The sequence below is a fragment of the Pipistrellus hanaki genome, assembly GCF_964339955.1.
Source record: "Pipistrellus hanaki genome assembly, chromosome: 9".
Taxonomy (NCBI): Eukaryota; Metazoa; Chordata; class Mammalia; order Chiroptera; family Vespertilionidae; genus Pipistrellus; species Pipistrellus hanaki.
The window spans coordinates 21,338,990-21,354,146 of NC_140511.1; the positions used below are offsets into that span (position 1 = coordinate 21,338,990).

Sequence of the window (15,157 nt, forward strand, 5' to 3'; positions counted from 1 at the left end):
AAAATTCCTTTTACTTGGATTCTCTTAAATTACCTTGCAGCTAAATGCCTTGGGTTTCTGCTCATGCATAAGGCCTAGCCCTCCTGGCAAGATAATGCAGAGAATGATCACTCTAAAAAGACAAATGGACCTTATTTGGGGAGATGTATTTCCTATTAAGTCACTGACTTCATATATTGCTTTTTTATAAAATGTCTGACTTGATGAGAGTGAAATGAGAGCAAGGACAACTTCAATCGAGGGATAAAGTTTACCTGTGATAAAGAAACTTCTCCCTGTTGTCTACTGGCTCTCCTATGGGTGTGACCCTCTCCCTCAGAATGTCACTTTTAAAATTCTAAATTTTTAACAAAAAATAAAAATAACCAATCCACAAATTACTATTTAATTTCCTGAGATATATGGATTATTAACTTCATGCGAAACATGAAGAACTGATCAATTGTTCCAACATAATCTAAAGTATCTGATAAAGAATCCTATCTAATAAGAGTAATATGTTAATTGACTATCACTCCAACATACAAGATGGCCACAGAGGAGGGTCACACCATGTGATCAAAGATGGCTGCCCCCATATGGACACAAGATGGCCACCACAAGATGGCTGGCAGGGGAAGGCAAGTTGTGGGCGATCAGGCCTGCAGGGGAGGGAAGTTGGGGGGTACCAGGCTTGCAGGGGAGGGCAGTTGGGGGAAGGGGGACCAGGCCTGCAGGGGAGGACAGTTAGGGGTAATCTGGCCTTCAGGGGAGGGCAGTTGGGGGTAACCAGGCTGGTGGGGATGAGGGGGCGCAGTTAGGCATCGATCAGGCTGGCAGGGAAGTGGTTAGGGAGTGATCAGACTGGCAGTCAGAAGCAGTTAGGGACAATCAGGCAGGCAGGCAAGCAGTTGGGAGCCAGCAGTCCTGGACTGTGAGAGGGAGTGGGCCTAAACAGGCAGTCGGACATCCCTTGAGGGGTCCCATATTGGAGAGGGTGCATGCTGGGCTGAGGGACACACACATACCCTGTGCATGAATTTTGTGCACCGGGACTCTAGTCCCTCTAATAAAAGAATAATATGCAAATTGACCATTACTCCAACACACAAGATGGCTGCTCCCATGTCGCCACAAGATGGCCAGCAGAGGAGGGAAGGGCAGTTGGGGGAGATCCAGGCCTGCAGCGGAGAGCAATTTGGGGGGATCAGGCCTGCAGGGGAGAGTAATTAGGGTGGCAGGTGAGTGGTTAGAGAAAGATCAGGCTGGCAGGTGAGTGGTTAGGGGGCGATCAGACTGGCAGGTGAATGGTTGGGGGTGATCAGACTGGCAGGCAGAAGCAGTTAGGGCAATCAGGAAGGCAGGCAGGCTAGCAGTTGGGAGCCAGCAGTCCTGTATTGTGAGAAGTATATTCAACTGCCTGTTTAGCTTGATCAACCTTTACCTTAACTGAGCCTGTCTTTTTGCATCTATGATAACATACCCTTGAAGTGTCTGGGTAACTTGTAACTTCCTTTTTTCTGGACCTCCTGGGGCACAACCAAAAGTGCTGGGCACCAGGACAGATACCACAAATACCTTCAATATCTTAATTGTTCCTGCAACTACCCAATTATGAGTCCATCATTTTACTTTTTATCCAATCCCAGGGGTTTCCCTGCTTTGCTTTATCACAACTCCTTAATCTATCACCAATGAATTTCATGTAACCCACCTATGTCCCTCCTTTGATTGCAATGTATAAATACAGATGTAACCCGCCATTCTCTGGAGCATTATCTCCGGATTCATTGAGGTTCTGGTTCCCGGCATATGTCGACAGTTTGGCGCAAATAAACTAATAAAAATTATTTACAAGTTTAAAAAAATAATAATAATAAAAAAAAAAGACACAGGTCAACTTAATTCAAGCTAAGAATTTGCAAATATTTTAAATCAGATTTGGGGTATACAGGAAGGCAAACTCCCAAACCATAAAACAATATCGTACTATTTGTTTGTGTCTGCATGGCTCAAAAGGTCAGAAAGGGGATAGTTTATGTTTTTTTGGCAGAGATAAAACACACTCCACTATAGAACCTCAGATTTCAAGGAAAACTCCTTCAAATTCAGCAGCTAACAGCTTGTCTCTATTCCCTGTCACTCTCGATCAGAAAAACCCACACTTTTTTCTCTTTCCTGCCCCCTTCCAGTTATACTTGAGCTCTCTGACTGAAAAGGTCTGGAACAGATTAAAAGTTGGACTACAAAATAAAAAGCTTTTGGCATGTTGTCAAGCCTGTCTTGAATACACATACACAGTGGGCCCAAGAAGGGAAACTAAAGGCACTAAGATAATTTTATGAAACTCTTTTTGGCATATCTAACTATATGACTGTGTGTACGTATGTGTTGGAGGTAGAGGAGAAGCATTTTTTTAATACTTTCTGTGATTAAAACAAAGGACCACGCTGTGTGTGTAACTAATGGATCTACTTTAAGCTCACAGCCAAGTTGTTTTATTTCACTGTTTAACTGAAAATACTTTAAAAAACAACTTTGTCCCAATTTCTGATTCTGCAGTTAGCTAAGAGTTAATCATCATCTTTCATAACTGTATGTTGGGGGTGGGGTGGAGGGTAAAAAAAAACAACCCACAGTACCATTTTAAAAAGTTTCCAAAATGTGGACAAGTTGAATTCATTAAAGATGATTTAAGGAAACATGGCTGCTATCGTTCCAGTCTATACAAATGGCAACATTTATTAAATTCTCTACCTTAGTCGGTTTCCTGTTTCAACCACAAGAGCTTATTCAAGTATTAAACAGAATCTGAAGTTGCAAATTATTAACATGCCACGTAACTTTTTTAACACCCAAGTAGGTCCTGAAGCTCATTTAAGGCAAATCGGGTATCTGTCAAAATGACAGTCTCTGTCCTGATCCCACCACTAACATTACTTGAATAGGGGGTGCAAACCACAAAGCTGACCAGTTTAGGGCAAACCCCAATGTTGGGGCTGCTTAAAGGTATACATAAAGACATAGGAGAACAGTTCCTAACATTCCTGACAGGGAAGTTAATTTTACCCAACCAGCTCTGGACTATTCTCCCCGCCCTCCCCCAACCCCCCGTTGTGTTCTGATGGCATTCACAGAGTTAATTCCTCTTTCCCATAAGAGACCCACAGTTGTTGTTAGGTCAACCCCTGTAAAGCTTCAAAGGTTCCGTGTCCCCTCAGTCTGACCTACTCCGTGATCTGCACATTGTTTTCATTTAGCTGCATTCAGTCCAAGACAAAAACTACGAAACCACAATGATCTGCTGCTTTTTAGAGTCATTTTTCCATGGCTTTGGAAAAATATCTCAGAAACCTAACTGAAGAAACTGAAAACAGTGGGGGGGAAAAATTGGATAAAAAGGCAACAAAAGTGCTTGTACTATTATCAAAATGTGCACATTTGGGAGAGTTTTCCTTTGTGCAAATTAGTGATTCTGTTGTGTAATTTGGAGAGGAATATGGCTTTGCTTTTTGTTTCCTAAACGTAAAACAAAGGACCATTACTAAAAAAAAAAAAAAAAAAAAAAAAAAAGAAAGGAAAAAAAAGAAAGAAAAAGCCAGAGGAGACGGGGAAAATGTTGTCAATGGTCTTATTTCTAGGGCAAGAGTATACCCCAACCCCTCATTTATGACAGAAAAGATTACAATACTCAGGCCACAAAATGATACCAATTACTTTCTGAAATTAGGCATAAGCAGACACCAGGTCACTGACAAAATCTGGTATCCCACGTTTTAGATGCAATAAGGTAGCCTGATTGTAACTGTAGAAAGATAATTTTAAACAAATCACTGTGTCTCCCAAAATGTGAAAGTCAGTGATTCTAGTTAGTCAGCCACCACAACATTCCCTCAATCCCCTAAGAAGCTTAGACCTGAGTTTCTCAAGTTTAAAGTGAAAGGTATAAAATAGTACTGGGAAACTTGGGTGAGCAGTCATTTTTTTAACACTATAAAGCAGTGCAATTTTATTTAAATGTACCTCCCCAAATTCACATACAAAAAAATTATAATCAAAAATATCTAGAAAGGTTTTGAGATGAACCTTTACCAAAACGAGGGTCAAGCCTTGGGTCTAGCCAAGAGGTGGTCTTGTTCTTATGGTTTATATAGTAAATTTCTCCATCCTGAGTCATGGCTTGTTCCCATCCATCAGGAAGAGTACCTATAAATACAGAAAAAAAAAAAAATCATGGTTGGTTTTATTTGGTGCACCTAAAAAAGGTGGGAGTACTACTAATTAAAAATTAATAAAACAACTCATTAAAACAACCTATATAGCAGATTCTTCTCCACTAAAAAGAAACTACCAAATAATAAAATCTACATCCCCAAAGACACAGAAGGAAAAAAAAAAAAAAGATTTTCAAAAAAATCCCCTTGGAAGTCACAACCCAAATAATTATTATTACTGTTAGTACAAGACACAGAGTGTTGCAGCTCAGGTACTACCTGCCCAATCCAGTTTTGTGACAGTGCCTTCCTGGGGACGCCACGGTTCTTTTTAACAAGGAATACATGTGAGTGTTTTCAGAACATCTTAAGTATCATAAACAGTATGTTTAATATACAGCACATGTTAGCTAAGCTTGCCAAGCTTCATTTATCTCCATTATTTATGTGATGGGCTCACACCAAGGAAATTATAATAGAGAAAACTATAGTTGTTGCTTTTTTTAAGCTTATTTTTAAGCAGCTCAAAAGTTGTTTCGAGGTAGGAGCTGTGGCTGGGAGTTTAAGTTTGTCGGTTTTGAAACAGGGTAGGTAGCTTAAGTGCTAAAACTGTTTTAAGGCAAATTTCTCAGAAGCAGCTGTAGAGTGAGGAAAAAAGCCTGGGAGATAAGACTAAGAAACATAGCCAATCTAAGATTATTCTATCTTTGTGAGGGTACAGAAGCTAGACAATTGCTTTTGGTACGTAATGGCTATGAAAAAAAGCTATTAAACTACTAAATTCAAGCATATTTCCTCCTCAATTCCTTTTCTCCCCCTTCCACTTTCCTTCCCCACCAGGAGTCTGGAGAGGAGTGTAAATTGGAAATGGAGTAAATGCCTAAAATTTTTCTATCAATGAACCCACATGAATTGAGTGCTTATTGTGTGCTAGTTGCTGTTCTAAACATATTAACTCATTTAATCCTTACAACCACCAATGACATAAACAGCAGCATTATCTACATTTTAATGAGGAAACTGAGGCACAATCTGGTACAACCTCACAAAACTAGTTAGTGTTCAAGTGATAACTCAAACCCAGCAGCCTAATTCCTGAGCCTTTGTTCTTTATTACTACACTAATGGCCTGATGCATCGATTCGTGCACATTGAAAGGAAATTAATTAGAAGAAATATTTTAATATCACTATTCACCCTTTCTCTAAATCAGAGATTAAAGAAAATTAGTAAAATGTATATGAAAATATATAAATTGATGATATAACAATAACAAAGATATAAAAACAAAAAGTGATATAAAAACTACATTGATAAAAATGATTGATAAATTGATTAAACTTATTCTAATATCTCCCTGAATACCTCATTAAGAGTAAAAACACTTTCGGAGTGCTTGACTAATTTCCCTTGTGATTAAGTATTTACAAGTTTAACTTGAACGTCACACCTCTTCAACTTTGATGGCCTGGTTCTTATTGAATAGAGAAGATTCCGACACGCGTAATTATTATTACTGGGAGAGTTCACAACATTATGTGTTTAATAATTTTTCATGAAGAAAACACCAAAAGGGCAGGAATAAAGTATTAAGTAGGCTGTTCACTGTGAGCTTCAGAGAACCAGAATGATATCACATTGTGCCAAGTTGGTCTTCAGATACATTCTGTCGACAATGCTGGCTTCTTTCAGCTTCAGAGGTACACTGTGCCAATAGTTGTTCTTCAGACATATCCAGTCATCGATGTCGCTTTCTTTCATCTTCAGAGGTACACTGTGCCAATAGTTGGTCTTCAGACCAACTGTCGATGATGTGGCTGTCAGCTTCAGAATGTCAACAAAAACAACCAAATTCACAATCCACAATGACAGATCAAAACACATGCGATTGGTGTCAGCAAGAGCTTTATATGCATCGCACATGCACAAGTCAACATTCATTTCTAAATTGCCAGTGTGTGTCATATGTACCGGCCAGTTGGTCGATCGTATGGTCCGTCACTTAGCCTTTTATATATATAGATTTCTTTTTATTCATGCCCCACATCTAAGACAAGGGTTCTTATGCAAAAACATGGTTCCTTTTTTTTCTACATTGATAGTCCAAGACAGACTTATGAGTGATGCTGAATAATTAACTTTGGTAAAACAGGCAATTCATACAAGCCCATGGGACCCAAAGCCTAATTCTGGACCTGTTTCCTATGTATCAGGAATAGACCCATTTGTTATTAGACTGTTATCAAAAGATTTGCTTTGACGAGGGGCAAAATTCAGTTAGGAAATTCTAGAGAAGCCACTGGCGGAAGACAAGACCCGCCCCCAGGCCTGGATGTAGAGTTCTCTGTACATAATGCTAACCCTGCCCAGAGTTGGAATTTGCTGAAAGACACCCCATGTTTAGTAAAAGGTGAATGGAAGCAAATCAAACACGTTCAAATCAAACCACTTTTCTCAGTAGCTTTCACGGCCACTCTGAGCTCTATTTCCCCACAAGAAGGTAGAACCTCCAAAACTGACTATTAGCGTTTTGTTACCACTCCTAATTATAAAGATGGCTCAAATGCAAAATACTTTTGAAAAGAAGTAATTAAAATTCTAAGTTCCTAAAATATGTTGATGAACAAGTCACTGGATGCTTTTGGAAGCCTCAACTCAATTCCAGTAGACATCATTATAGCCTCCAAACCTGACTGAATACATGATGATTCTCTACCTCTTTAAAAAATAACATCACCCCTAACTGCTCACCCACTCCAGCCTGTATATGCACTTACATTCTTTCTGATCTGGTCTAGTCCATCTCTAAGAACTCAGTCATCAATAGATAGCACACTTTTACCTTACCCATACAGCTTCCTTCCTTGGCACCTGAGTTCTCAGCTCCTGCCCCATCCCAGTGTCTTCTATCCCACACCACCATGGTTTTCGCCTCACAATATTACCTAATCAACTTTTATATGTCATTCAATGCCTTAAAAACATTTCCCTTGCTCTCTCTCCCATTAAAAAGAAAAGTGCCAGCTGGACTCATTTTTCTTTTCTTTTCTTTTTTTTTAATATATATATATATATATATATATATATATATATATATATATATATATATATAAATTGATTTTTTACAGAGAGGAAGAGATAGGGATAGAGAGTTAGAAACATCGATGAGAGAGAATCATCGATCAGCTGCCTCTTGCACAACCCCTACTGGGGATGTGCCTGCAACCAAGGTACTTACCCTTGACCAGAATCGAACCCGGGACTCTTCAGTCCGTAAGCCGGTGCTCTATCCACTGAGCCAAACCAGTTTCGGCTGGACTCATTTTTCTTAGTAAGTCTTCACACACCCAATTCCCACCACCACTCCAACTTTTCCAAGAATTATGGCACCTCCTTGTATGTACTGTTGTGGTTATCACAGTCTTCCCTGCCCCTTATGAATGTACTCATCTTGCAAGAGAAAGAGCTCAAGTGTCACCATTTCAATTTAGTCCTCCCTGATTACCTCACACAAAATTATTACTTTCCTCTTCCACTCTGTATTAAAATTTAACAGATAACACTGTAATTACTTGTTTACATGTCTGTCCTCCTGGCAACTCGTATTTTAACTTGTAGGCTAGTATCTGAGTAATTGCTCAATAAATATTTAATGGAAGAATGAAGGTCCTGTCTTGTAATACTTAGAACTTTCTATAAATGAGCTTAAAATCATGTAGTACATCTACTATTTTCAATTAATGTTTATGAACAGAATATGTGAATGTTATTAATCCAGTGCCTTTACTCTTTAAACTCTGCGTTCATAAATGTATTCATTTTACAACATGTAAATTTCAAAAATGTTAAAAACTGCAGAAATGCATAATAAAAAAAGCAAAAATGTCTTACAACTTACTCCCTGGAGGGAAACTAAACAGCTTCAATTTTGTGAAGGGTTCTGGATTTTTCTTATGTACATTCCACAACATATGCACACCACCGACATCATGCTCTACCTGTACCATACTGCTTTATGCCCTTGAGACAGTATGGGCATCTTTTCTTCATAGAACACATAGGTCTCTCATTCTTTTTAATGGTTTTATAGATCTTAACTGTATGGAGATATTAGAATTCATTTATCCCTTTCCACAGTATTGGATATATCAGAGTTGTTTCTAAATTTTTTTGCCGTTATAGTAGTTCAAGGCACAACTCCTGGGGGTACCAAGGGCAGCAGCACCTCTATCACTCCTGGCTCCATTACTACCATCCACAATGGTGACATTATCACATCTAAATCTTCCAAATGGCTCTCCGAACTAAGCACTGTTCTTATCCCTAACATACAGATGGAGCACAGGGACTCAAGAAATGTTCCTCCTCTCCCCCCACTGATTCCTGCAATATTTTTTAAAATATATTTTTATTGATTTATTACAGAGAGGAAGGGAGAGGGATAGAAAGTCAGAAACATCGATGAGAGAGAAACATCAATCAGCTGCCTCCTGCACACCCCCTACTGGTGATGTCCACGCAGCCAAGGTACATGCCCTTGACCGGAATCGAACCTGGGACCTTTCAGTCTACAGGCTAACGCTCTATCCACTGAGCCAAACCGGTTTAGGCTAATATTTTAAAAACAAATAAAATACCCCAGGTCATAACAGTAAAGGTGACTCAACTTCCTGCTCTTGCCTAAGGACACTCTTGCATTAGTAATGACTAACAACCATCTGCAATTTCTAATCAAACAAGAAAGTCTTGATTACACCACAAGTTAGATGATCAATCTCTCCCTCTCACCTGTCCCACAATTCAGGAATAAAGAAGTCACCTTCGGATGCTGAAAGTTTACTAAACACACCACTGAAAGTTTACTAAACATACCTGATGAGTAGTTCAAAGTATAGGATTATGAAGTTGTTTCCTTAGAATGCAACGAGCTGAAAAAATAGATGCAATGATCTTGTGAAGGTATCGAATTCTGATCAATTTCAGTTTTTTTGACATTCTGGTCTCTTGTATTTATGCTGATTCATAAAGTGTTCTTACTATACGCGAGGCATTGTTCGAAGGTCTTTATAAACAAATATTAACTTATTTAACAGCCCCATGGCACAGGAACTATTATTATCCTCACTTTGATGAGGAAACCACGGCACAGAAAAACTGCCCAAGATTACTCCCCGAGGGTCGTAAGTGGCAGAGTTGAAATTCAACCCAGACAGTCCTAGTTTTCCAGAAACCATGTTCTTAAGTACCACACTGCAGATATGACAAACATTAGTCAAAAGTAGTGTTTTTAAAAAAGTTTTCTCTTCCTAGAACTTTCATGAAATCCCATAGCTTTAGTCATATTGATGTAGATGATTCCTACCTCTTTACTGCTTCTCACCGCGTCAACAATGGTCTTTCTTCTCTACCTAACTAGACATCACAAAGTATGTCCAATATTTTAGAGGATCATACTTCTATGCAATTGCATCTGTTCCTCCAATAAAACTTTAATGTGGACTTGCACATTTTCATGACTAATTTTTAACAGCAGCCCCCAAATTGGTCTTAATCAACTGCAAATTAAACGTTGTATGTGTGCCAAGATCATCTTGCCTCACCTCCTCTGAGAAAGTAGCTCTCTGACTTAAGGCTCCCCAGAGCCCACAGGAAAAATTTTCAGATCTTTATTGGGTCATTCAAGGTCCTCTATAGTCAGGCATTACATAGACCTGTGTAGGTCCTGAAAGCGTTCATTACTATTATTCAAACCCCTCCTCAGGACTCTGTCTTCTTTTGGTCCTTCAAACTTCTCCTCGCCTCTCTCTAGGACTTCCCTGCAGGAAATCTATCCACCCTTCTTGCTTTGCTAACTTCTACTCAGCCCTCCCCAATGTGAATGCCACTTCCTCAAGAGGGCTTTGCCTAATTCATTCCATGTTAGTTCTCCCAGCTGCATGGCTTGTTCGCTCCTTTGTACTTCACGTTATTGGACTTCACTGATATGTTGTTGGTGTGTGTGTGTGTGTGTGTGTGTGTGTGTGTGTGTGTGTGTGTGTTTTACAAGCTGAAGGCAAGGCCCTACACTAGAAAAAATATTAGGACTTGCTTTATTGAAACACACCTCACTGCAGTGGTGTGGAACCAAACACACAGTATATCCAAGGTCTGCCTGTCCTTAGCAGTGTCATGGACTTTTACCTCCACAGACATTACCAATGCCTTCCAGCCCAGACTGTCTCCTTCTGGCCTCCAATGTTTCTACCCACTGAACTTCAGTTCTATTCTCATGGTATTTCTGTGAAGCTTTTCTCAACTCTATACTACCAGCAAAAATCTTCTCCGCCTTGTCAACTGAAATTGCACTTTTGATTTTTTTTGGATTCTTACTGCAGATTGTCTTTGTTTTTCCACACTGAGTTAAATATATAGACCAGGTAGTATTATGAGAAGAATTTATCATTCTGCCCTAAAATAGAAAAAAAGAGTTGTTTTATTTCAAGAATGGAAATATTCAATTTCACAAGGCTGCTCAGGACAAAACGGCAACAGTAGAATCTGCATTTTACGAATTCCCAGGCAATTCCTCCACACATCACAAATTGAGTATCACTGACCTAGAATACAGAAAACTAATAAGGTTCACTTGTTCTATTAAACTCCTTTATAGAACTACCTACTATTAATTCTTTATCAATATAGCAAATAGACCATTCAATAGATTACTTGGTTAAAAAAAGATCACCTTTGATACATTAAATTAAATATAATTTTAGCCTTATTTTAAACTCTAGAAAGATAGCATAGTTAAGAGAAAACTGTAAAAGGTTTAGATTCAGACAGACCTTGGTTCAAAGCTTGGATCCATTATTTATTAGCCTTCCAACCCTGAGCAAACTCCTTAATCTGCTTGATGCTCACTTTCCTTGTCTAGAAAATGGAGATGAACACTCTAATTGTTGAGAGAGTTAAAGTAGAAAGTGCTTGATGTAGGGTAGGCCTTACAGTAGGTACCTTTTTATTTTTATTTATTTTTTTTAAATCCTCACTTGAGGATATTTTTTCCATTGATTTTTAGAAAGAGTGGAAGGGAGGGAGGGAGAAAGAGAGAGGAAAGAGAGAGTATCAATGTGAGAGATAAACAGAGATACACATTAATTGGTTGCATGTACCCCGACTGAGGCCGGGGATCAAATCTGCAGCTCCGGTACGTACCCTTGACTGGGAATCAAACTCATGACCATCCGGTGTGGTAGCCGATGCCCTAACCACTGACCCATGCTGGCCAGGACCAATAAGCACTTTTTTAAAAAGTCCGTTCCTTACTCTTTCTTGGAATAGTTCTGCCATTTTGTTGCAATAACATATTTAACTTACAAAACTCGTATATAAGAAGGCAGGTTTATGAGAAAATATACCCAGGCCTCAAACATGAAATGATTAGCTAACAAAAACAGAGAACCAAATAAGGTTTTCCCTTCCATAAAAAAAGGACTCTAGAGAAGATTCATGTCTTTAATGGTCTCCCAAATTTTTCAGGACAAAATGCAAATTTCTCAGTTGATCACACAAAAATTTTTTGTGGATATCCTCAGTCTCATCTTTCCACCATTCTACTAGTCATATGGTGCTGGGGGTTTCAGACCTCAGTGATCTCTCACTTACTGACTGTTCTCTTTCCCTTTCCTTTCCTTCAGCAATTTAACTCCTACTTATCTATTAAAATTCAGATCCTGAATCCAAACTTCTCACTACTTCCATCTCCATCACAATGGTCCATCCTTTCCTGAGTTATTGCAACAGCCCTCTAATTTCCCCACTTTTATTTTATTTTTTTTAAAGTATTTTTATTGATTTCAGGAAGGAAAGGAAGGGAGGGATAGATCAGTGATGAGAGAGAATCATCAATTTGCTGCCTCCTGCGCAACCCCTACTGGGGATCGAGCCTGCAACCCAGGCATATGCCCTGACTGGGAATTGAACTGGTGACCTCTTGGTTCCTGGGTTGATGCTCAACTGCCAAACTACACCAGACTGGGCTAATCTCCCCACTTAAAAAAAAACTTACTCGGATTTTATCACTTTTATGTTCAAAACCTCCAAGTCCCCGTGTCATATGGTTTCCGTGCTACTTTTCACCAACTCTGTTCTAGGTGCAGTGGCCTCTGCTATTCCCCAAACATGCCTCAGCACCTTTGAATGGCCTGTTGTGTTAAGTATGACACATTCCTCCCCTTTCCCCCGGATATCTGCATGACAGTTCATTCAGATCTCTGCTCGAAAGACATCAATTACAGAGGCCTTCACTGGAGAATCTATCCAAGACATCTCCCTTTAACAAGTTAGGTTTATTTTCCTCTTCCCATGTTAACTATCTGACACATATATTTGTTTATATTCTGTATTCTTGGGATTTAGAATAGTGCCTAGCACATATTAAGTATTCAATATTTGTTGAACAAATCAATAAACTTTTGACTTTTGAAAGATGTCTTCTCTACTCTCCTATTGATTCACATGTTCCTCATCTATTTCCTCAACACTTGGCATGTATGTCTGTCATAACATTTAGTGTTATAATTATATGGAAAAACTGTTTTAAACTGACTATTCTATGCTCCTGGCATACATTGCGTAGTATTACAAAGGAGGGCATTTTTGTGGTATCAATGTTTCTGAAAGGAAACGATTCAATTGTCTCAAGATGAAACTATGAGACTTTGTGAAAAATCATTTTCCTGTTTGTCTGTTACAGCTGAATGAACTTCCTAGAGAAAAAAGCCAAGTATTAGTTCTGAGAGCTTTCTAATACACAGCTCTTCAGACTTTCTTCAGGCAACTTGATACTTCTTGATTTTAAGTTAATAACTTAGAATTTCAGTAAATACATTTATAAAAGATTAGCTTTCTGTTAAGCTCATGTAGGCTTTAGAATGTGCAAACACAGCAATGACCTTTTGTTAAAATTTTAACCTAAAAGAAGTTTTACTACCTTCTTACCTTATTGAGATCAAAAGAAAATCTTATTTTGGAAAATTCTTGTCTATTGTTGCAGGATATTTTTCACTGCACTGATGCTGCCTATATATGGTAGTCTATGGATATCATTTTTAAAGAATTAGCATCTTAATCTTTCACACAAATATTCTTCTTATGAGTCATGTTATTGTAGCAATAGAGAAACTAGAAGGATTTAGAAATCAGTGGGGAAGACAAAAATAATATTCCAACATTTATCAAGAGAATAAAATACGCATTTGGTCCATAAATGTAAATAATTTGTAATCTCTTTCTCATCCTCTCTATTCCAAAGCAAAATTTGCAAAATTCTACAAATAATCACACAAAAAAAAAGTTGAATGGGTACAGTTCTATTTTTAAGCATCAGCTGCTGGCAATGATCCTAATATATAAAACATTTTTTCTTTATACTCTTTAAATAATGTCCTTTTACTCTTCTAAGTTAGATTGCTGGTTAAAATAAAAGAAGTTTATAATCTTTTCTTCGTTAGGTTCAGATATTTAACTAAGGTTACTAAAACCTTAGTAACTTTCTGAATTCAAATGAACTTACCAAACAATTACTTCAAATACTTTTAATAAATTTCTAAAAATATTTATTCTTTAATGTTATTCTATATATCTTTTCTTATGTTATAATATAATTTCTAAAATAAGCTAAAAGGGCAGGTTATAATCTGAAATAAGCAAGCAAATAACATATATGAACATCACACTCCCTAACACATTTGACATTTAAATAATTATTTTGGATATCATAATTACCAAATTGAAATGATCTTTTCAAAAATGGAACAGCAGCCGAAACCGGTTTGGCTCAGTGGATAGAGCGTCGGCCTGCGGACTGAAAGGTCCCGGGTTAGATTCCGGTGAAGGGCATGTACATTGGTTGCTGGCACATCCCCAGTAGGGGGTGTGCAGGAGGCCGTTGGTCAATGTTTCTCTCTCATTGATATTTCTAGCTCTCTCTCTCCCTTCCTCTCTGTAAAAAAAAAAAAAAATGGAACAGCATAAAAAATACTGCTATGAAGCTACTGAAAAACCAAGTAACTTTATACATCCACCTTTCAATTAATTTGGGTTTCTTCGTTAAAGGAATGAAAAATGTAGTAGATTGTACAAGTCAATTGTTTTGCTGCCTATTAACAGGAGGAGAGGTGTTTATTTTAGAAGCCCAGCTGAACAGACTCAGCTTAAAGAATAGCAATTTATCAGGCAACAACTATTGTTCCATTTGCCGAACGTTGCTGCTTTGCCCAGGTAATCTGAGTTTTTTTTAAATCCTTACCACAGGATATTTTTCCATTGATTTTTTAGAGAGTAGAAGGGGAATAGGAGGGGTAGAGAGAGAAACATCAACGTGAGAGAGGCACATCGATTGGCTGCTTCCCACACACAAGCCTGCAACTGAGGTATGTACCCTTGACCAGGAATGGAACCCACAACCTTTCAGTCCTTGGGCCAATGCTTTAACCACTAAGCAACCAGCCAGGACTGAGTTTTAATATTATGTAGAAAATACTGTTAAGTTAAAAATCATGACCAAATCACTTAACATCAAGTCATCCCCAGCCCGGCTGGTGTGGCTTAGTAGTTGAGCGCTGAACCATGAACCAGGAGGTCACAGTTCAATTCCCGGTCAGGGCATATACCGGGGTTGTGGGCTCAATCCCCAGTTGGGGGCATGTAAGAGGCAGCCGATTGATGATTATCTCTCATCATTAATGTTTCTATCTGTCTCTCCCTCTCCCTTCCTCTCTCTGAAAACAATAAAAACTTTTTTTTTTTTTTTTTTAAGTGATCCCCAGTGGAAAGGGCAAGAAATGCTCTCATAATCAGAGTAAAACAAGCCATTAGCTGCCCTGACATGAGTGGCATGCTTCATTAGGCAGCAAAGTCAAGAATCCATCAGTATTAGAAGGTGCCCTTGATTTAAGAAATACTTCAGAAGAACTATACTACTA

At 38.5% G+C, this 15,157-nt stretch overlaps 1 protein-coding gene across 12 annotated transcripts in view; it reads right to left on the minus strand.

Moving 5' to 3' along the window:
• YAP1 (Yes1 associated transcriptional regulator) overlaps positions 1-15,157 on the minus strand; it is a 110,466-nt gene that overhangs the window by 37,906 nt on the left and 57,403 nt on the right. For 4 of the 12 annotated variants that reach the window (XM_084893588.1, XM_084893594.1, XM_084893590.1 and 1 more), the window contains exon 4: positions 4,072-4,185. The exons of 4 other annotated variants lie outside the window; for them this stretch is intronic. In XM_084893588.1, the coding sequence (XP_084749714.1) occupies positions 4,072-4,185 (114 nt within the window). Of the gene's footprint in view, positions 1-4,065; positions 4,186-15,157 lie in introns of all 12 variants that reach the window. 4 more of the 12 variants (XM_084893593.1, XM_084893589.1, XM_084893591.1 and 1 more) reach the window with 1 other exon arrangement.